This window comes from Podarcis gaigeae, assembly GCF_964106915.1.
Source record: "Podarcis gaigeae genome assembly, chromosome: 5".
NCBI classification, from domain to species: Eukaryota; Metazoa; Chordata; class Lepidosauria; order Squamata; family Lacertidae; genus Podarcis; species Podarcis gaigeae.
Window position 1 is genome coordinate 71572548 of NC_139681.1, and position 23177 is coordinate 71595724.

The 23177-nt window shown below is 42.6% G+C and overlaps 1 protein-coding gene across 22 annotated transcripts in view; it reads right to left on the minus strand.

Moving 5' to 3' along the window:
* DOCK10 (dedicator of cytokinesis 10) overlaps positions 1-23177 on the minus strand; it is a 201776-nt gene that overhangs the window by 32345 nt on the left and 146254 nt on the right. For all 22 annotated transcript variants that reach the window (XR_014565112.1, XM_083742009.1, XM_083742008.1 and 19 more), the window contains 11 exons: positions 22857-22975; positions 21276-21345; positions 8815-8928; positions 7843-7914; positions 6258-6404; positions 5276-5359; positions 3792-3888; positions 3493-3537; positions 2885-3060; positions 2667-2783; positions 1230-1341 (listed from right to left, as the gene is read on the minus strand). Coding sequence is in view for 21 of the 22 variants with exons in the window: in XM_083742009.1 (XP_083598135.1) it covers positions 1230-1341; positions 2667-2783; positions 2885-3060; positions 3493-3537; positions 3792-3888; positions 5276-5359; positions 6258-6404; positions 7843-7914; positions 8815-8928; positions 21276-21345; positions 22857-22975 (1153 nt within the window). In the remaining variant the exon portion in view is untranslated. The remainder of the gene's footprint in view (positions 1-1229; positions 1342-2666; positions 2784-2884; positions 3061-3492; positions 3538-3791; positions 3889-5275; positions 5360-6257; positions 6405-7842; positions 7915-8814; positions 8929-21275; positions 21346-22856; positions 22976-23177) is intronic.

A 23177-nucleotide genomic window follows, 5' to 3' on the forward strand; every position in this document is an offset into this window, starting at 1 on the left:
CAAAAATTAGGCAGAAGAATGAAAACGCAAAGTGTAGGGTGGAAATATGACACAGTTGTGGAACACAATGTTGCTCAGTTAACGAAGACACTGATGGCCATGGGTCTGAGTGTATGAAACACTGTTGACATAGGATGATAAATATACAGGGATATTTGCGCTGTTGTTATTGATGATGTTAGGTACATTCTGAGACACAATGAACCAAAGATCACTGAAATGAAGAATTTTATTACACACAATTAGTATTGTATACAGATGTAAGTGCATACATCGAACAGTCTTTCTATTATATCATTTGGGCCAGGAGTTAATTTTATTTATTATTACTTATTTTAAACACTTGTATCCCGCCTTTGGAAGGTCTCTGGCAGGACAAGGAGTTAATGATGCCCATGTTTCTGAGCTCAGCCGACCTCTGCTGTTGACTTGTGTTGGGGTGTTTTGCCACTCTGCATGTTCCTGCTGTAGCTGTGGAAAGTGTGGTGGATTGAATTCCTGATGGTGACTGCCAGCATTGAACCTAAAAACAGAGTGCTGAAGGCCAGCTGTGAATCTTCTGGATTCTATGCTGATCCATTAGGTCCATTGCCCACATGGGACCAATCTGGGCCCTTCAACTGCACTGACCTAGAGCTGGCACAGCAACATTTTTTGGGGAAGAAACACTCTCCAACCTCCCACCCTGACCAGCATAAACCAATAAGGCTTCAGATGTGCTGGTAAATCTGTCACTCCTCCTGGGTACAATTTATAATTATGTACTATTCTAATTATTTACTTTACAAAAATAAGTAGAGAACAATGCGACCTGTTCAAAGTTCTTTTATTTTGGGCACCAATTTTTACAGTCCTATGGTAACTACAAAGCAGGGGAAAGTGAAATAAACTGATTAACTCCTCTCCCCTGGAATTATGGGAGAAAGGAATATTTAAGAATATGCATACATTTAGGAAGCATGGAGAAATCCCAAAGGGATTAATCTTCCTTAAAACAAGAACGGGCTGGGCTCATGTTTGATATCATTAACAGAAGGAATAAGATAAAGTCTGGTGTGAGAGTGCTGTAGCTGTACAAACTGAAAAACTAACTCTGGCATTCTTTGGATGACAAAAATATATAATATGAAAGTTAAGTTTTCTTGCCTTGCATCTTAAGGAAAGAATCAGAGTTTAAAAACTGGTAACAAGCCTCACGGTAGAGCAATCTGCCCCATCTGCTTTCATACCTGCTATAGAGTTAAGAACATCTTTGGAAAAAGAGGTATCTACAGAGTTTGCATGTTTCATTGCTGCCTGACTCTGAAATCCACCAGTAGTGCTCAAATCATCTCTGGATCCCTGGATTTCAATGAGAACAAGGGAACAAATTTAGTCACTCATATCATCAGCTTTTGAAAACAGCCTGTTAATTTGATCGTTATATAATTACATTGATACTGGAATGGCTTTCTGGCATGATGTTAAAAATAAAAACAACCCAGCATCTGCTGATTAATGCCAAGGAGAGCTTATAATTACTACCAAGTTAATCTTTCATATTTCTGTCTACATATTTTTCCTGTGTGCTCAAATCAAATTCAGATAAAGCCCTATTCGTGTGCTACTTGTCTTTACATATGCATGTAGAGCAAGGAGAGGGACCTTCTGCTGCCTTTGCTTCTAAGGCAAGTGTATTGGTTGACATATGAACCCTGTACATCAAGTCAGCCAATCTGAATACACTCAGTGGTTGCCAGTGGCAGAGCAAGGCCAGGTGGTACCAGGTGTGGAAAATTTCTTGTCCCCCCCCCATTGAAATTATTATTATTATTATTTGCCTGCAACAATGGTTTGACTTTATTTCATTTTGGGGGGAGGAGCCGAAGTTGTTGAGCTTTTTTGGGGGACCGCGTGCCTTGCGATTAGGAGCCTGCCGGCCGCCATACACCTGAAAGAAAGCTGGTTGGCAGACCATTCCAGCAGAGGGAAGCCTGCATTCGTCAAAGCCACAACATCTCTCACAGATGTTGACTGCCGCACAGCATTTTGTCACCCCCCTCGGATGTGGCACCCAGGGCGGACCGCGACGCCTCTGGTGGTTGCTTCCCCTGAAAGTTGCTAGGTCAGGTGGGGTTGTCTCCCAGAGCATAAGAAGTTGGGAGTCACAGTACAGGGCCAAGGAGAGCGGGAGCAGCACAACATTTCATATGGTTTTGCTACGGAGGCTCTTCCAAACAAGAAATCTCTTAGTGAGAGCACTAAGCTACTACAGTCACATGAGTGGACCATATGAATGAATGCTTGAATTGGTACTTAGCTGCAGTATAGTAACTCTTCCTCTTGTCCTTTATCATCATCATCATTATTTTTTAATAGCCACAGTCACCTCTCAGGGTTTCAGAACAATAGCTGAGAAGCCTCTTTAGACAGGGCTATGTACAGGCTTCTATATAATGTACGGTTAATTAATCCATAAGGGCTAACACAAGTCTGTTGAGGGCCCTTGAGGTAGATATATGAGTGTGTAACTCATCTAAGGGCCTTCAGCCTAGTGAATTTGGGTCAATTGTTGATAAATTAACCTAATTATTCACCCAACAAAGACAGACCTGAAAACAGAAAGGTCTGCATGAACAAAAATGACTCAAAATGAATTTGTGGAACAGAAGCTCACTCTCGTTTACCTGATTGGACGTATTTATGTTGAACGGAAACAGGTCCTTCATATATATCCTTGGCATGTTGTCTAAAAGCATGCCGTACAAGGGCATATACAGGTTTGCTATCTTTGCCTGTTTCTCCTGGGGAAAAAAATGAAATTCAAAGAGAAAGGCTCACTGGAGGCGGCTGACTGGTAGATTTCAAAAGCACACAGGAATATGCAAGTAAGGCAAAAATTTACCAGGTCGGCATATCGATCATCAAAGGAATGTTTCGCCATGAGGTTTTTTAGTACTGCCAAGGCCATGTGCCTAATATCCTGATCTTCCTGGAGTGCAAACCCAACCTCTCGCAGAAGTAATCCAATTAAGAAATGCTTTCGGCAAAACTCATTTGTCACAGTATACTCTGGAATATCTTGAAGAGAACAGGAAAGAGGTTCATTGCATATTGCTAAAGTTATGCATGTCCAAGAAACAGATATGCCAGCAAGAGGCTAGTACTATTATCAGCCATTGCTATTATCCAGTTAACTTTTGTTTTTGTTTTTTAAAAAATAATATTTTCACAAAGCTCTTTCGACTGAACCAGTTATTTTTCAAAGGTTCCTAAGGCAATAAAATATAAGCTATTTTTGCAAACATTTCTGTCAGGTATGGTTGGTGGATATTAGTCTCATCCAAGATCTCATATTATGGAAAACATCCAAACTGACTCCCAACTACCAACATTTGCAAATGCTTGGCTTCAGGTAATATTGTAGCAAAATTCAGAAGTGCTATGAATGGGATTTGTGTGTTCATCCATTAATTGATGGTCATGGAAGGAATAAAACAATTCACTTCTTACCTGATGCATGAAACTGCTGTGTTGTTTCTGATGGTGTTGCTGGATCTTAAATGATTTTGCAGAAATAGAAGGGGAGGGGAAAGACAACAGTTACATTTTTATACAATGAGCTTACTTAGGAAATGCAAAACGGGCACTTTGATCCTTCATATAATTAGATTAAGCATCAAAGTTCCATTGATTTCCCTAGGGCTTATTTCCATGTAAGTGTCTTTAAGGTAAAAAAAGTTTGTTTTCCTTTAAAAGAAATAATAAATCAATAAATAATTGAATGAATAAATAAATAAGGAAGTCCTTACCTGGTATGTCTGCAGATCTCATAGGCAGGCACAGAGGAATGAAGTGTTCATGGTTGCATACTTCTTGAAGAAAGTCAAATTTATACTGGAACAAAATCTGAAATGTTAAAATAGTGATTGTTTTGCACTCAGTATTGGAGATTTGCACTTGCATTATATAGGTCACACAGAAAAGAGGAAACCAGTGGTCTGTCATGTAATGTAAAACTGGGTTTGGTTTTGCTATTTCACTGCAATTTATTTTGGATCCTTAAATATATTTTATTTCATATGAACATTAAATTGTACTGAATAAGAGGATACCCTTTGGGAGAGGGCAGGATATACTGTGTAATAAATGTGAAAATAATTCCCATATGTTGCATTTGTGTTTGGACTATCTATGACGCATGGGAAAAGGACTGTGTAAGCACTTCCTATTTACTCAAGAAGCAAGGGAATGTAGAACAGATATGGATATTGCACAGTTTGCTGGAGTAGAGCCTTTCAGTATTTCCCTTATAAATAAGCTTTCAACAAGGGGTGTATTTCGAGAGGAAATGCAGTATGCAGAGTGCCCTGCTGATGTAGGCATCCTTTTTACTGCACATCCATGGTGATTTGTGCACATGATTGTGTCAGAGCAGTCACATGTGATCCTGCTTTGAATACTGTTTGTGTCTGCAAATGCTTTGGGTTGGTCTCATTTTTGTTGCCCCTCTGGATAGCAAAAATGTGGTAACATCGGGGAAGCACCACAAAACCAACTGAAATAGAATAATTCCACTACTGATGCATTGTTACTGGGCCAGAATGCACCCTCAATAAAATAACAGTCTGGAGGGGTCTGACGTCTTGGGGTGTGTAGTAAGACTGGGAATAGCTTTTGTGGCTGCACTGTATAGATAAATGTTGCATAACTGCTTCTACTTATGTTTTGGTAAAGCTTTGATTATAAATGCAACAGAAAAGTAGTATCTTGTAGAGACCAACACTCCATATTAATCCTGATAGGATCGTCCTACTGTGTGTAGGACCCTGGGAGAGACACATGCCTGACTGGCATATTCTCTCCCTCCTGGTCGGTCGTTCGGGAGCTTCAAAAGCTTTCTCCAGCCTGAACATCACAGTGACTGATACCAAGAGGCATTAGCACGCTTATGGATCCTGCAGCGTGTTAGTAGTTTGCGTAACAGACTCAGTAGCACAGCATTTTGGCTAATCTACTTTATTCACATATAATACACTTGGAGAATTCTGACTTAGCTCCTTCCTCTTTCTCATCAGACAGCAAAGAGAAAGAACAAAGGACAATAGTCCCACATCACGGAACACTGTAATACCAAACATCCTGTCTCCGTCACTTCCCACTAAGTGGAATGAAAAGATACACTGTCATGTGACGTAAAACAATCCCATGACTACAAGCCTGGAGCTGGAATCCTAACACCTGATTCTTTCAGGTGCTGAAGAACTGGGCTGTACACACACATGATTTATCTTACCTTGTGGTCACCTGGTCCAAACATGCTTATATAGCTGTTGATCATCTTAAACACAAATCCACGGTCCATGAATGTGAAACAACGCTAAGAATAAAAATTGAGCTATTTTAATCATTCACCTCGGAAAGGGATTATATTAGCAGAAGAAAAGCAACAGAGCACCAAATTTATCACTATCCTGTCAAACAATAAATTGACTGTGGACTATATCTGGTCTTGGGGACCAAATATTTGTCAGCAGTTTTCAGCTCAACAAGGAAGTCACCTTGTGTAAATGGCACTAAGAGATGAAGAGTCACAGTAATGTGGGTTCTTTTTTTGCAGGGAGGGGAAGCCAATGTAAGGCATTGTCTAGAAGCCTAACTATAGGTTTGACAAGCATGGATTCAATCCCCACCCCCACCCCATATATCCCTGGACTTACATTATGCCATGAAAAAAATAAATTAAACTTTTGACATGGCACTAGAAATATGCTTTCTCTGTAACCTGTGATTTGCTAGAACTAGTGTCAGTGAAAACCAGGTGTCTGGTTCTATAAAGGGCTATAAATACAAACTGTAAGGTAGTATGATAAAGTTGCATAGTATGCTAAATTAGCATGAGCTTCTCCACATGGAGTGTAGCTGCACAGCTTCCAGGTTCTGACTGTTCCAAGCTGAAGGCAAACAACATAGTGCTGCTTACCAGGTGCCCAGAAACATTTAAATGTATCACATAAGACTTTTACCATGTAGTGTAACACATTATGTTGTGTCAGCAACATGTAGAAAATCCACACTGTTTGTAGGGGCTTTATGGATGTTGCAAAATAGGGCTGGGGAACCTCCAGATACTGCTGGACTACAACTCCCATCATGCCTAAGCACTGGCTGACCTGGCCAGGGAACTGGAGTCCAATAACCTCTGCATCCCTGCCGTAAAATGTAGATCAGACCATACCAAGGCTAAGTAAAGGCTATCTGTGGTAAAAGCATCTTACCTTCAGAAACCTGCCAATGCTGTGATTTGCATTCCTTGTTTCTTCAAGAGCATCTCTGTGTTTCCAAACAACATGATCTGAAATCACCATGATGAGCGTATCCAGCTCATTTTGGAATGATTCTGGAAATCTCTGAGTGCGAGGCATCTGAACAGACAGCAGATATGCTTTAGAATATAAGTTTAACCCTACCACCACTCAAAGTTCTCCAGTGGTTCTCCCTAGCCCACAAAACCCAACAAAGCCACAACTTTCAAAGCTATCAATATGAGCACTCTATAGGAGAATTTGATGGTATTACTCATGAATAGGTTGTTAGGCAGAGTGACCCACCCGTGAAGCCAGCTGAGACAACTGCCTCAGGTGGCAGGATCTCAATGTAGATCTCATGTAGGTTCAGAACCATGTATTGGAAGGGAGGAAGAGGTAATTATATCAGTTTTGCATAGGAACCTACTTATGGTAAGACAAACCATTGATCCATCTAACTCGGCATTGTCTATTTTGACTGAGCAGCAGCTCTCCAATCAAAGAAAGGGAGGGGGGTCCTCCAGAAGGATGGTTGCATCTGTGAACCTCCCGATGTTGTTCAACTACTAGCTATTGATTGTAACAATTAAAAATTGATTTTATTTGAGCTCCTATAAGTCCTACCAGCATGGCCAACTGTGAGGGATTATGGATGTTGTAGTACATCTGGAAGTCCCACCCATGCTTCAAAATTACATTTGATGCGCCATGAGAGCACAAAAATGTACAATGCTACCTTATATTGAGTCAGACCATCTAATCCAACACTGTCTACACTGATTAGCAGAAGCTCTCTCTGAGGTCTCAGGCAGAGGTCTCGCTTAAGAGGTCACTCTAAAGTGGTGATACTGGGGATTAAACTGGGAACCTCCAGCATACAGAGTACACGCACTACCACTGAGTTATTGTCCTTCCAGTACCTAGAGTGCAGCCATTATATTATTAACTTTTGAGAAGCGACAGTCTATGCACTAGCTCACACATCTTTGGATCCTGGCAAATGCTACTTTTTAAGGGGAAGGGAGGGAAGGAAGGGGATATTAATGGGTTTTTGTTTTTTTACTTAGCTTATTTCTGGGAGGAAAAAAACTGTGCTTAAGAAAGTGTTTACCTGACAGCCTAATGAAATATAATTGGGACTGTGGAGTAATCACAGCCTTGGCTCTGCCAGACGGAACAAGATAAGGATTATGTCATGCACACTCTGTGCAATTATCTCTCCGAAACAGCAGATGTGTAGCTGTTGCCTCATTTCTCTGCCAGATACACATTTGATTCTGCTGTCTGTCTGTGAGCCAAGCTATGCATTTTCTTAGCTGCATAGGTCTACCTTTAACTTCAGAGTTTGAATATATATATAGAGGTGTTTGATACGAATTATCTGTAGGTGTGTGTGTGTGTGTGTGTGTGTGTGTGTGTGTGTAACAATGGGTATATGCCAAAGTATTTTTTTTATGCTCAGGGATGTTTTTGTTCAAGTAAGGTATTTTAAATGTGTGTCTCTGTAAAGATTGATATCTGCTTATTCATAATGGAGAGCAGCACACAGTCTTACCTGTATTCTCTTTGTATCCACCAAATGCTGAGCCATTGATTTTAAGATAATTGTGAAAAAGAACCAGGAGTGCTATTAAAATTGGAAAAAAGAGAGAGCAGTAAGTTATCACAATGACAGCAATGCTCATTTCTTTGTTTTCCTTGTTCACCCTTACTTTATAGTTTCCTTCTTAAAATCAGAATGATCTCTGTAATTTAGGTGAGGCACGAATAAAAGTTTTACAAACAAACAAACAAATTAACAAATTTGGAGTTTCAATGGTCCAAATATTCCACATATTGCCATCTTGTTTCTAGAAGCTGCTGGCAAGATTGTGAACACTGTGAGAAAACTGACTTGCTCTTCTATAATCAGGGATCTACTTTAATTCCCAGTTTGTATATGTGTGAATCCAGAAGGAATGTACTATAATTTCATTAAAAACAACAACCCACTAATAAGTTAATAGTTGTCCATAGAGCATATAGCACTCATTCAATTAATAACCAAAACTGAATGATCAACTTGGTGTGAACTTTCAGACTTCAGGGTGATTTCTAGATTAGAGTAGGGCAACAACGGAATCTAATGGGTGCCTTGCACTTGTAAAATATGTTGTGCAAACCCTAGTACAGCTGTTCCTATTACTAGGTAACAGTTAAGCTTGTGCACTACAGCTTGTGCAATGTAAGTCTCAAACCTCATGTGCAAATGCCACGTTGGATCTCATCCCATATCTCCACGCACTTTAAATGCTGACCCCCAGTCAAGAATCCCATATGAACTTCTATGGGCACCCAGTTGGGAAGATCTGTTTATGCAAACGGTTCTGTTCACTTCAGTGGAATGGATAACCCAACAAACGCAAATGAAGTGAAGCACTCTCTGGTGTATGGAGCCAACGACACACAAAAAAGGAGCATGAAGAAAATGGTAAATCTATGCAAACCTTTCTAGAACTTGTAGCCTTGGAAAAGAAGAAAGATTCACCTTTAAAACATGTTTCACTGTTCTTTGTTCATTTGACTTCAACAGACCGGTCATATTCTTGGCCAGCTCCTCGTGAACTGTTCTTTCTTCAAATGACTTGGTCTTGAATACATACTAAATATATATAATAATAATAATAATAATAATAAAAACATCATCCACATACACAGAGGAATAGCTGGCAGTGAGAAGGCTGGTCTCCCAAGACTCAGTGTAACATTCCTATTTGCTTTAAATGATTGACATCTGACAGACGTAACAGATGTGTCACAGTGGTCTTTATATTTAAAGAAGAATCTATTGCACTAATTTCTCATTTCTGCTTTCTCAAGCAGAATGAAAGGATGAAGCATATCAATTCAGAGTCCTCAGGTTCAGGAGGAGTTATGTGCTTTCTAGATACAGTGGTACCTCGGTTTACAAACTTAATCCATTCCGGAAGTCTGTTCTTAAACCGAAACTGTTCTTAAACTGAGGCGCGCTTTCCCTAATGAAGCCTCCTGCTGCTGGTGCCCTTCCACCGTTTGGATTTCGTTTTTAGACCACGGTAAAGTTCTCAAACCTGGACACTACTTTTTTGCGGAGTTTGTAAACCGAATCGTTCTTAAACCAGACTGTTCTTAAACCGAGGTACCACTGTATATAAATATATGCAGGAATAGGAATTATGTATGAATGCTTGAGGCCATGGCGATAATTAGAATCTCCATATCTTTTTGTTTATCAAACTGCAGAAATCCTGGATTGCTGTTCATAGCATAAGCACTTCAGGCTGAAGAGCTAGAAACTTCTTTTGGGACAGGAAAGCGCTCAACACTGTTTTTCCTTAAGTCCTTCTACCTTTGGCATTGGAAATACTGCTTTTATGGAGTGAGCTACGTGCAATGTGGGGTTTGGGATCATGTATTTCCCAACATCATTTTCTAAAAGCAATTCTCTCTGTGTGTATGTAGATTTGGAGCTGTGAGGGATCTTAACTGATTCCCTCCAGGGCAAGTCCCCAATGCAAATTGCCTCCCACCACTTAATGAAGATAAAATTGTGTGGGTACTCTGTGACTAAAAGTGGCTTCATGAGGACAACTTGTCTCTTGCAACTGGAGTAGGGAGTTTTCCAAAAAGTACCAAAATTAAGGTTTGGCACTGCTCAGAGTAATCTAAATACAGTTGATTAATTCATCAAATAACCGTTACTGTACAAGCATAATGAATCTCTAAATACTGTCCAGCTATTTAAGAATTTTTAATGCAAATACATGTAATGTTGGTGTCTGGGCTATGATGTAATTAAAAAGAAGTGAAATCCTTCACAAGTCTGCTCAGAAGTAAGTCTTGCTAAGTTTAATGCAGATTACTCTAAGGTATAGCTGAATTTGGGAGAAAGTTCCTTTGAACTCAGTGGGTTTCCTTCCTGGGTAGACATGTATGGGATTGTACTGTGAATATGGATGCATACACACTATATATTTACAACACATTCAAAGCACATTCTTTCCTTCAAAGAATTCTGGCCCCTGTAACTTACCCATCACAGAGTTACAATTCCTAGCAACAAACTACAATGCCCATATTTATTTGAGTGGGGAGGGAATGTGCTTTGATTGTACCTCAGAGGAATAGTGTATATGCAGCACATACTCTGGAAATTTTTGGTTTCATTAACCGATCCCCTGCTCTTTGCTTTCCAAATCATGAAAACACTGGACCCTGCACCAAAGTGTGGAGAGAGCCAACCCTTGAAGTACGGTAAATGTTATGGCAGTTTTGTAAAACAAAGAAAGAAACAAAAACTCATTTTACAGGGCAATAATTATCTACTAACAAATGAGTAGAAGCATGGTCCACATTCCTATTTTACCTACAAGTTTGGTATAAGAATCATTAATGCTTGATTCACACTCTTCTTTCCCCTAAAGGGTCACACCACTTTTAAGTTTACTCACAGAAGCCAAGTCTTCTGATAATGGTGAATAGCAACACCTTCAAAACATGCCTTTCGAAATAGGCAATTAAATGTTGAACACATACATTTAAATATTAAAGCATCAATCCTGGCAGCACAAAATCATCAGCAGATGCAATTAGCTTGCACATGCACCATTCTTTGGCAATAAACTCTCCTTACTGGCCAATCTGGAAATGTATGGAATGTAGTAACTGACACATTTAATGTTTTTTTCTGAAATATGGGACGAAGGGGCAAACCAGCCATTCAACCAATGCTGCTCTGAGCATATTAAGTCAGAGAATACTTTTAGCAACAACTAATTAAACACTTACACATTCCTCAGTCATTTACACCTGAACAATACACTACATCTAAGCTTTGCACCACTGTCACTCCAGGCATAATTTGGCTAATGAAATGTGACTTGTACAAGGAATTATGTACTGTGTATGTTGTGAAACAGCATTAAGCTTAACTGATCTTGAAATTGTTCCCTAATAAACCTTTCGTCACATACTCTTCATAGGTTGAAACTTGACACTATAGGAGATGCAAGGCTACGGTCTGAAAGAACAGAGTCCTATAGCAATTATGTGAAATCTTTGACCCTCCAAATATTGCTGAACTACAACACCCATCATCCCCGACCGTTGCTGGGGCTGATGGAAGTTGTAGTTCAGCACCATCTGGAGGGCCAAAGATCCCTCACACCTGACCTACAGCATCTCTTTCTTTCCTGATTTATATAGGGATAATGTATAGTTTGATATTGTCATGCAGAACAATGGCGTCATGCTTTGTGACGAATATCTGAAGAAGGGGAAAGGGCAATAATTCATTTGCAGCAGATGCTGACCTGCTGCCAAAGTCCAAATCATAGAAAGTGTGTTCTCCTTCATGGAGAGCACGTGTTGCGGTGGGGGCCACCAGGACACTCCAAAGTTGGGGGCGGGCTAACTGATCGTTGGCCACTGATGCGATTGGGGCTTCCCTTGTTGTTGGGAAGAAATTAATGTTGCCATTTATTGATTGACAGCCAGAAATGCTAAAACTCCTTGCACGAGGCTAGGGCTTCCTCTTTTCGCCCGTGCAGCGGATTGATCACAGCGAAGGGAGACGGTTGTATTTTTCTACAAATTACCTTGTGTCTTTGGCCTGCTTTAATTGCATTAGCTTCTATTTAATTTATATTTTAGTCCTATTAAATTTTCTTTTTTCTGTGCAATATTTTCTTTTACTTTTACTCTGCTTTCCCCTTTGGTCTTTTAATTCCCCCCTCCCCCTCCCCCCCCCAGCTTACCTTAACGTTGAAGCCTCGGCCTGGCCTTGGGCAGCCTTTGTTAGGCCTTTTTCGGTGGCGCCTGGTGCCTCTGGCCTTGCCAGGACCTTGGGAGGCCTTGCTGTGAGCTCCCCCCGCCCTATTCCTTCAAGGGCCGGTTTGAGCCTTGTTAGCCTGGCAGGCCTTCCCTGCGAAGCAGAGAGGCCTGGTGTCTGCCAGGGCTGCAGGGAGGCAGGCGTGGCCTAATTGGGGCCTGGGAGCAGGCCCCCTTGTGATCGCCACCTTCCCTGCTTCTTTTTGGCGGGAGCGCCATTTTTGAGGCCTAGTTTGCTGGGGTACTGCAGCACTTGTTTTTATTGCATTATTTTAGGCTGACATTGCAGCCTGTGTAATTTAATTGTAAAGAAAATATTTTAGAGACGAGCCATTGTGGCTTAGTGGCTAGAGTTTAGGACTGGGTCCTGGGAGACAGGGTTCATATACTTCACTTAGCCATTGTTATAACAAAACAAATCAAAATAAATTTGGGTTTCTTGAGGGGGTGCTTCCCTCTAAAAGGGCAAGCAGGGGTACCTGGACAGGTGGTGGGCTGCCTCAAGTCTGTTACCTCATTGGAAACATTTATATCTGGCCTAGCAGGTGATCCTAGGGCTTTGCTTGAGAATTCGATAACCTCTGGCAGCAATTTCCGGCCTGAATAGCGTCCCCATGTGGTGCACAAAGCATTGGTTTCACCGGTTCCTCACCTTGTTTAGTTTTTTGCAGACTATGGCAGGGCCTTTGCAGATGCCTCCAGAGCTTGTCTCTCCTGCAGAGGATGACTTGCTGATGCCCCAGGTGCCTTCTTCCAAGAAGGAAGCTCTTCGGAGGCGGCAGTCCAGGAGGAGCGCAAAAAGGAGCAGGGATGATGCTTACACTTCCTCACAGGTACTTCATTCCTGGGCTCTGATGACGATTAAGACGTCACCTTGGACCTTTATGGGGTCAGGGTGAGGCTGTCCCAGGTTTTTAAGGATCATCCTGGTTAGCTCAGCGGGTCAGCACGTGGTGCCAGTAATGCCTAGGTTGCAGGATTGGTCCCTGTATGGGACAGCTGCATGCTCCCCCATCGTTCTAACTGGACAGAAGCCGGGTTGCAGGGGGCCGGGCAGAGGGCCTTCTCGGTGGTGGCACCTGTCCTGTGGAGAACCCTCCCACCAGATGTCAACTACCAGACATTTAGAAGACATCGGAAGGCAGCCTTAGTTAGGGAAGCTTTTAATGTCTGATGCATTACTGTATTTTAATATTTTGTTGGAAGCCACCCAGGGGAAGCCCAGCTAGATGGGCGGGGTTTATTTATTTATTTATTTATTTATATTATTATTATTATTATTATTATTATTATTATTATTATTAGGGAGTAGACTAGAAGATTGTTGGTGTCCCTTCCAACTCTATGATTCTATAAGTAGCAATTCACTATGATGGGAATGTTAGACGCAGGGCTGCCATCATCCCCACAGCTTGCTGGGATCGCAGGGATGGGGACGTGTGGACCACTTGCGCAGCTCCACATTTCAAATGGAAATTCCCTGAGCAGTAGAACCTGAAACTGGTGTGCAGGAAGCTGGCCCGGTGACAGCTTTATTGTTTAAGGGTTTCTGGATAGCGTCAGCCCTGTAAATTTTACACATCATGGTGGCAGCACAAGGTGCCCCCTGCCCAAGTGGGGGCTGGGAGCTGGCAAGCAATAGCTCCTTATCTCCGGCCCATATTCCCATAAAATTATCTTCCTTGAAAGCCTGGCTAAAAGGTATCTAGATGGGTCAGCGACTTTGTGCTTGTGGGAAGGGTTTTCTCAAGGTTTAGGATTCCTCTGGCTTTTTTAGCCAGTGGCTCGGAATACAGCAAATCAAAAGTCAGTTAGAGAGCCACCTAAGGTAGCCAGAAAGAAGGTTAGAAAGCATTGGAACGTATGGTGGGACCCCTAAGAAAGCCCCATATAATTCCATCTGATCCTTATTTATCGCATCCCAAAGGCACCTCAGTGAATGACGCTATCCTTAAGGAATTGTTTCGCGTCTTTGGAGCAGGCGGTTGAGCTTACCACAAAATTGGAAGAGGTGCCTTGTTGGCAATATGCTATACTGAATTGACTGTTAGGCTACTGCTGGTTCACCCATGATTTTAAGTGGTTGGGCTTTAATTGGGATGGGGCTCCTTATATTGATAAGGCGATGCCGATGGGTTGCGCAATAGACTGTGCAGCGCTCGAGTCCTTTAGCGCCTTTCTGGATTGAACAGTGTGAGTCTATACTCATTTAACTGGGGGTACCATTTTTTGGATTATTTTACTGGCTGGTTCACGTAACACCAGCCTCTGTAGGCTTGCTAGACACCCTTTATTCCTCTGAGGAGCTGGGTGTTTCATAGGCAGTAACGTATTTGGGGGTTAGCTGGATACCGTTGCTCAAACATCTGCTTGCCTGTGGTGAAGCTGTTTGCCTTCAATGAAGTTATTCTTGTTATACTTCTTCTGAAGCAAGTGTTGCTTTGTCAAATCCTATCATTTGCTAGGTCAGTTAAATTTTGCCCGCAGGGTGGTTGCTCCAGGCTGCCCCTTCCGTTCCTGCTTGGCCAGGTTGTCTCATGGCCTGGGGTCCCTTCTTCATCATGTACACTGGCCTTGAGCCTGGCAGGGCAAGCCAATCATTATTTGGGGATCCAGAGGGATATTGTTGCTCTAATCTGCCTGGAAGGAAGTTATTTTGTAATACTTCTTCTGAAGCAAGTGATGCTTCATCAGATCCGATCTTCCTGGGTCATTTAATTAATCTTGCATGCAGATTGATTGTCCCAGGCTGCCCCTTCCGTTCCCACTTGGCCAGGCTGTCTGCGGCCCGAGGTCCCCTTACCTTCATGTACGCTTACATGGCAGGATACCTTGAACCTGCACAGCGATTTTCAGGTTCATGCTGACGCTGCTGGATCTTTGGCCTTTGGTTTTTATTTCAGGTGCTGCTGGTGTGCAAAGCCATGGCCTCAAGCCTAGTGTGGTGAGGCTACCATGTGACCTAACTTTGCTTGAGTTTTCCCCATTGTAGTAGCAGTTCACATCTGGACCAGGAGTTCAGTGACCGTCAGATCTGCTTTTGGTCGGATAACCAGGCAGTGGTGAGCATCTTGGCAACAGTCCACATGCTCCAGCAGAGTCTCCGCCTCTCCGCTCATGCTTTTGAGCTGTACTGCTTAAGGTTTAATATTGTGCTTGCTGCTCACCTGTTTACGGGATCCTCTAATGATATTGCTGACACTCTATCCCATTTTCAGATGGAGTGCTTCAGATCCTGGGCTCCAGACACTCAGCTATTGCTGGACTTTTCCGGACCACCTGTTGCACTTTGACAACAATTAGTAATTACAGGGAGTAGCAGCTTCCATTCCCCTTCTGCTTTTTAGCTCTTATGAGAAGGCCTGGACTGATTTCTTAGGGTTTTAGTTGACAGCCCTTGGCCTTCAGAGGAACTTGCCCCTATACGCTGAGCACATCCTGCAGGATTTGGCCCACCTGCTACAGATTGGATGTACTGAAAAAACTATCAGAATTCAGTCCGCTGCAATGTCTGTTATAGTGAAGCTTAATTTTCAGAGACCTTGAAAAAAGTTTGTCGTGCACAGGGCCTTGGAAGGTTGGAATAGGCTCCAACTCCATAGGATGGCCCACCTCTTCCAATTGGGCCAAGTGGCCAGGACGCTCAGGATCCAACCGACGGCCATTTCCTTTTTCTGCAAAGCCTTTTTTAATAAAGACCCTTGCGCCAAATTTGTGGTGCGCAAGGCTGGGGTAGGCTGGGCACTCTATCCCCTGTGGTAAGGAAGCCTATAACTTTTGATTTGCTGACCAGCATGCGCTTAAAGTTGAGGAGCATTTGCTGGTTCAAATATGTAGCATGATTTTTTTCAGCCGCCTTTTCTTTAGCCTTTTTGGCGCCCTGAAGGTAGGTGAGGTGGTATTGGAATTCACCTGTGGCAGAGAGTCAAGGGGACTGCTTTTGCAGGACGTAACTTTATCCCCTTCGGAGGTGGTCCTGTTTATCCGGAATTCGAAGACAGACCAGTTAGGCAGGGGTGCCACTCTTAGGCTGCCTGCCACTGGGAATAAGGGTCCTTGCCCGGTGGAGGATACCTCCAGGTATTTGGATCTCAGGCCACGGGGGAGGGTCCATTCCTTATTCATGAGGATGGCGCCCCATTGGCTAGGCATCAATTTGCTAAGGTGATGCGGAAAGCGATTGCAGCTTGTGGTTTGAAAGCAGCAGGTTACGCCCCTCATTCTTTCCGCAATGGTGCTGCCACTACAGCAGCTCATTGGGGACTGTCTGTAGAAAGAATTAAGAACATGGGCCTTTGGAAGTCCAATGCATTTTGTGGATATGTGCATAGACATCATTGATCACCCATACTTAATTTTGCTTGTCTTCTCTTAGGTGTGGCTGCTGTTCGCATTGTGGGCCACAGCATTGTCTACTGGGCCGGTATCAGAGCAAGGGAGTCTAGACTTGGACTCAGTCTTGGCCTTCCTCAACACGCGCAAGTGTCTTGGCTGTCCAGGCGTGGAATGCTGTGGGCCGAATTGCTTCCCCTTGTTCGGAAGCATGTGAGGTTGGAGGGGCCCCCTACAGCTATCGTGCTGCAGTTAGGAGGAAATGATCTGCCTGCCACGGACTGTTGTTCTTTACGTTTTACAGTTCAAAAGGACCTGGCTGAATTGGCAGAGTTTTTACTGGGTGTGAAAGTTTTTTGGTCCCAGTTGCTGCAGAGGCGCACCTGGCGTGGCAGTCGCTGTCCAGCTGCCACTGAAGGAGCCAGAAAGCGCGTTATTAAGGTGGCAATGAAAACAGTCATTGCTCATGGTGGTTCCGTGATTGCGCACCCCAATATCACCTTCAAGGAGGCCGTCCTTTTCAGGGACAATGGTGTGCATCTTTCCCCGTTGGGAAATGACACAAGGTTAAATTCTGTTGTGTTGGGTTTGAAGGTGGGGTTGCAGCTGTGAGTGGTTGGCGGCGAGCTTGAGTGCTCGGTGGCGGTTAGGCATTGGTTTATGGTTTGGTTGGTTGAGGGGCATGGATTGGCTGTGCCTGCCCCTCTAATGCTGCTGCTGCAAGGGATTCCGTTAAAGGAATTGGGGGCTAACTATTGCTTGTCCACTCTGTCAAGGGGGCTCGGGCCATAGCAATGAGCTCCTGGTTGCATTTGGGGTGAGGGCAGGTTCCCTGCTCCGCGTAACCCCCAAGTGTATTCCCCCATTCTGACTTTCGCATCGTGCGGAATGTCAGTCTGTCCCCCATGGTGGGGGTAGATAGTTGCAACCAATGCCTGGTTGCATTTGGGGTGAGGGCAGGTTCCCTGCTCCGCGTAACCCCCATTCTGACTTTCGCATCGTGCGGAATGTCAGTCTGTCCCCCATGGTGGGGGCAGATAGTCGCAACCAATGCCTAAGCAACCACTCACAAATTTGTATTTTAATAAAGTTGTGGCCAAAATTATGCCAAAAACCTTAAACAAAAATTCTGTGTGATGTGTGAGTTATTGGGGTGGACCTGGGGACCTCGACATGCAACAGCAGCAGCAGCGACAACAATTATTTGTAAACACTTCTGAGTGTTCAACAAACTTCACATACATTGGCTGCATTTGCACATTATGGTAAATATAAAGCATGGCTTATCATACACGAGTGTGATCGTTTCATTCTTCCCCTCTTCTCCCACAAACCCTGGCTTAGCATTACATCCAAACCAGGTATTGTGATTTCTTTCAGTCCAGCAAATCACAAGTAAGCCAGGAGCAAACCTTGGATATAGATGATGGTTTGTTGGGGGTGAAACAAACCATGATCTCTGGTATGGCCATGATGCTAGCCAAGGGCTGCGGCTTGTTTCCTCCTTTTGTGAGTGGGGTTCATCATGACATACGAACTGGGCTGCTATCTTGTTTGAATCCTTACAACAACACTGTGAGGTGTATTAATATCCCTATGCAGCAGTTGGAGAATTTAGACTGAGAGGGAGTAGCTTGTTAAAGGCCACATAGTGATTTCACGTCAGAGGTAAAATTCAAGATGCCTGATTCACAGCTCATTCTCTTAGCTACAACTGCAGAATAGCCCTTGCCATTCTTCAGAATGTTCGTTAATTATAGGGTTGCTTCTTTCTCTTGCAAGGTAGTTTTTCTAACCGTTGCCCAATTATTTTCCTAGCCAGTGCTATATTAAATCCCGTGGAAGCCCCAGGGCCCCTAGGCAGTCAAAATCTCTCCCCTCACCCATGTGGGTGCTCTAGTGGGATAACATTGAAATAAGAAAGCTTGATTGTAATGTTCTTTCAAGATCAAGTCAATATTATTTTGATCCATTGTTGTGGGGCCCCTAAAAGGCGTGGGGCCTATAGCCCAGTGCCTTCTCTGCCTATTTGATAATCTGGCACTGTTTCTAGCAATAAGTTCTTAAACCCTCGCTAAAAAACAACAAGCATACAGAATGAATACTAGTTTATTCCATTCGCAAAATTATTCACGTAACCCATACTTGTATGCTGTATCCAATTACAATTTGAACATAAGAAAGGTGTTTAATTTCCTTTATCATTTATCACCCACTTTATTATTTTACTCATCATAGGTGTAAGCTTTCTTTACGCCAAAATTCAGCAGTGTAATACTCAGAGAACCAAATGGAAAAAGTGTTTCTTGTTTTGTTCTCACAAAAATGTATAACTACTGTAGATTCAATTTATTTTTTGTTAAGCCTCTTCTACGCACAAAATCTAGCAGTAAAGGATTTATATCCCAACACGTAATATTTCTGATGGCATATCTGCCTGAGATAACTGCAAATCTTCATGATCTGTGACAATATATGGATGCAGAACTCAGTAAATCTCACCCTAATACAGACATGGACTGATAACCGTAATTCTTAGCTTTAGGTCATTGCTGTCCTAAAGTGCTTTAACTAGTGTACACTCATATCCCAATAGCGAGTAAGAATACATTCACTTTTTGTTTCAAGAATGAACTGCATGAATGAAATAGCTATCACATATCAAACACCACAGTTAGACCTTTCATATCACCTCAAACACAATGCTTTACAATGGAAGCAGTTCACACATTCCCTTTCAAAACATTCGGCGGAAAATCACTGAGCAATGATTCTGAAGCTATGTACATGCACATGTGAATCAGACCTAAATTCACTAGTTTATTCTTTTAACAAAATTTATGTACCACTTATTCTCTAGAAATCCTCTAAGTGGCTGGACTAATACGGTGCAACTCCAAGCCAGAGGTGAAGGCTGGCACCAACTGCTCTCTAAATTTTCTTATTACTTTGTTCACTGAAACACAGAATTTTCTAAACTGCTGCTTTTGAACTAGTTTGTATGAGGTTTGCCAGTGTCTGTTAGTTGATTCACACTATTTATTTTTTCCTACTTCAAGGAATTTTTGTTGTGATAAGTGTACAGTAGAGATTCTCATATGGAAACATTTCATGTGAATGTGTTCAATATGATCCAGTTCTGTCCTTTCTAACCTGGTGCCTCCAGATGATATGGATTCGATCTCCATTCAGCCCCAGGCTTCAAGGCCATGCTGGCTGGGTTTCATGGGAGATGCAGGGATCCTGGTTGGAGTAAGCTGTTCTAGGTCTTTGCCATCCCTTCAAGAGACTGCAAAGTCAGATTTGTCTGGGGATAGACATGTTGGCAGGCAACAGTTGGAACTTATTTGTAAATCAAGCTGTTATTATTGCTACTGGAGAAGATCACATGGTTCATTATTATCTATTGAGCTGCAGTTCTGTATTGTAAAGGTAAAGGATCCCTGGATGATTAAGTCCAGTGAAAGGAGACTATGGGGTTGTGGCGCTCATCCTGTTTTCAGGCCGAGGGAGCCGGCGTTTGTCCACAGACATATTTCCGGGTCATGTGGCCAGCATGACTTAAACGCTTCTGGTGCAACGGAACACCGTGACAGAAACCAGAGCATACAGAAACGCTGTTTACCTTCCTGCCGCAGTGGTACCTATTTATCTACTTGCACTGGCGTGCTTTCGAACTGCTAGGTTGGCAGGAGCTGGGATAGAGCAACGGGAGCTCACCCCATTGTGGGGATTCGAACTGCTGACCTTCTGATTGGCAAGTCCAAGAGGCTCAGTGGTTTAGACCACAGCGCCACCTGCATCCCTGTATTGTAAGCAGCACATAAAGTGGTACATATCAATTCAGAAATCCATAAACTGGAAGAAGTGCTACAGATCTAGGAACTGCACATAACTCCATGGATGCCAGGCATTCCGTGTAACCCGCCCAGGAGGTGTGTGGCACCATTCATACCACAAAAACTACCACAGAACGTATCAAAATTTTCAAAAGCAGGGGGGTCCGTGGATTGGCTTTTGAAAAAATAGGGTGTTCACAGTACTTAGCTAATTGGGAACCACTTAGCTGCCTGAACTCCTATGCACATGTCTGATGATGCATCATTTCTATCTGCCCCAAGGGTGGTATTGGTAAAAAGACTGCATGTAATGTACTGAATGTGCATAGAGCTCTATGTATGTACATGCAAAAAAGTATCACTTCCCCATCCACCGAAGATGCATCAGCTGGGGGATATTCTTTCTCCTTTCAGGAAGTTAGTCTAATCGAGGTCTGCAGCAGGGACTTCTAAGTGGTTGCACTGAATTTCTGTACACAAGGATATGCTTTTAAGGTACTTGGTGCCAGCTTCCTAAATATCCCGGCAAGTTTGATGGCGGTTTTGAGTGAGGAGTGAATGGAGAAGGGGCATAACAAGCAGTGCAGACTCACGATAATGTGCAAAGAATCATGCTGGAAGATTAAAAATATTTAACATACCATAAGCAGGTACAAAAGCACTGTAATTTGGACAAATAAAAAAAAGTTTCTTAAGAAAATAATGGGGAAAAAATAAGGAAATATTACGGCACAAGCAATTTCAAAGCACACAGAAAAGCACTGTTATTAAAATTGACCACCAAAGCCAATTTGACCATTTGTCAATTCCTTGTAAGAGGAGCAATTGATGAAATCATCACAGTTAGCTAATAAAGGAAGATAACACACCTCTTACAACAACGTAAAATGCTACTTGCCATCAGAGAGGAAACCTGAGATAGGTATGTAATGTAACAGAGATGATCAAAAAGTGAGTTAAATGCTCTTACCTTTACGTATGTTTGGATACAGTGGTCTAATTGTTCTTCATGGAACTTGGCAACAATATCAGTAAGCACCCTGTAAAGTTAAATTATTGAATGATCATGAAGATACACCTTTTCCCTTGGAGTTGTTTGACATTCAGCATGGAACACAAGAAAATTGAATTAATTAAGGCAGAGATTTTCAATCTTTTTGAGTCTATGGCTCCCTTAACTGACTACATTCTTTCTGTGGGGCTCAGGAGCCCAGTTATGTCACCCCTTGCCTGCAGAGCTGGCCGCCTCTCGCCCTTTTTCAAACACCCTTTCTTGTTGAGTGTTCCCTCACCCTCCTCTCCTCTCTTCTTGGGAGTCCTCAGGGCAGAAGAGGGAGGGAAGGAAGGAAGGAAGGAAGGAAGGAAGGAAGGAAGGAAGGAAGGAAGGAAGACAGAGGCCAGCACTGCCTGTGGCACCCCTGACCATCATTCAAAGAACACCAGGGTGCCATGCATAGCTGTCAACCTTCCCTTTTTTTTGTGGGAAATTCCCTTATTCCAGCGCCGTTTCCCACTCCTTCCAGCTGCTATCCTGGATTGTTAGATATCCCGTAGACTGTCCCTGGTTAACTCGGTTAACTCGGGTTCTAGAAGCCAACAGCTGACATAGGAAATTCGAGGGGCTTGCATTGCTACCTGCTTTGGGAGCACTGATGCACAGGATAACTTCAGGATAAATGCTTTGCTCCACATTTGCTTTTTAATGTTTATTTTTAGTCAGCAGTACTGTGCTACAGGGACCAATGGTCTAACTGCATATAAGGCAGCTTCCTACCTTCAAAGCCTATAAAAATTCTAATACAGAGATTTTAATAAAGGTATCATAAAACTCCAGTGCCATTCTGCCTATGAAATTAAGGCAGTTAGTTCTGGAACGGAAGAAGAAAAATCCAGCATTTTTCATTGAATTAAATATGGAAGCACTACTTTCTACAAAAATTCATTCTGGACTTCACAATCTACTCTGGAGTTTGGGCATAATGAAATGGACCCAACCTTACATATATCAAAAACATATTGGATTATTTAGCAAAGTTGTGGCCTCTGTGAAGTCAGCTGCAAAACTCTGCTTGATGATTTTAGTGAAAGTGAACTGAAAACTTCATCATTACAAAGGCAAAAATAAACACACAGATAATCAAGAGATGTGTCATGCGGAAGTGCATTCTAAATACAGTCTTAGTTATTCTGCCCATCCCTTCCCATAAATGTGACCGCTTTGGTGTAGATGACAGAATCACAGAAAATTGCCTCTACCCCTCCCCAAAAAACTGCATATACAGATGTTTTCAAACATGAATGCCATTTTTAAAGTTAAGACAGCATTCCCAATTTCGGTGTAAGTGACTAGAGGTTGTCTGGCACCTGCTGGGAAGGTTGCAGCTGTTTTACATAGAGAAGGTCCCAGAATCTCCAGGTACAGCTGGAAGAGACCCCCAACTGAGAGTCACTGCCAGTTAGTGTGGACAATACTGAGCTAGAGGGACTAAGGCAACTTCCTATGTTCCCAATACACACGGCAAACATGAAACAAATACAATGGAAAATAAACCTGGTCACAGCAGTTGTAATCTCATCCTCCTTATTCTGTACAAGCACCCAGAAGAGCTGGTTCAGAATCACAGGCAGAAAATTCACGATGACATGGATCCTCTCAATTTTAAGCAAATTCTGGTTACGAAACAAAAATACATGTAAAGACAGGCAGATTCTCTGCTGCTTTGTGACAACTGCACATTAATGTAATTTCATCAAAGTAGAGTTATATTTTGCTGTAGAAATAGTTGTACCCCAAATCAACTATGATTTAAACTGTATTTTAAATAGGTATGCAAAGATAGAGCCAGAGCAGTATAGCTGTTCAAGTGTTGAA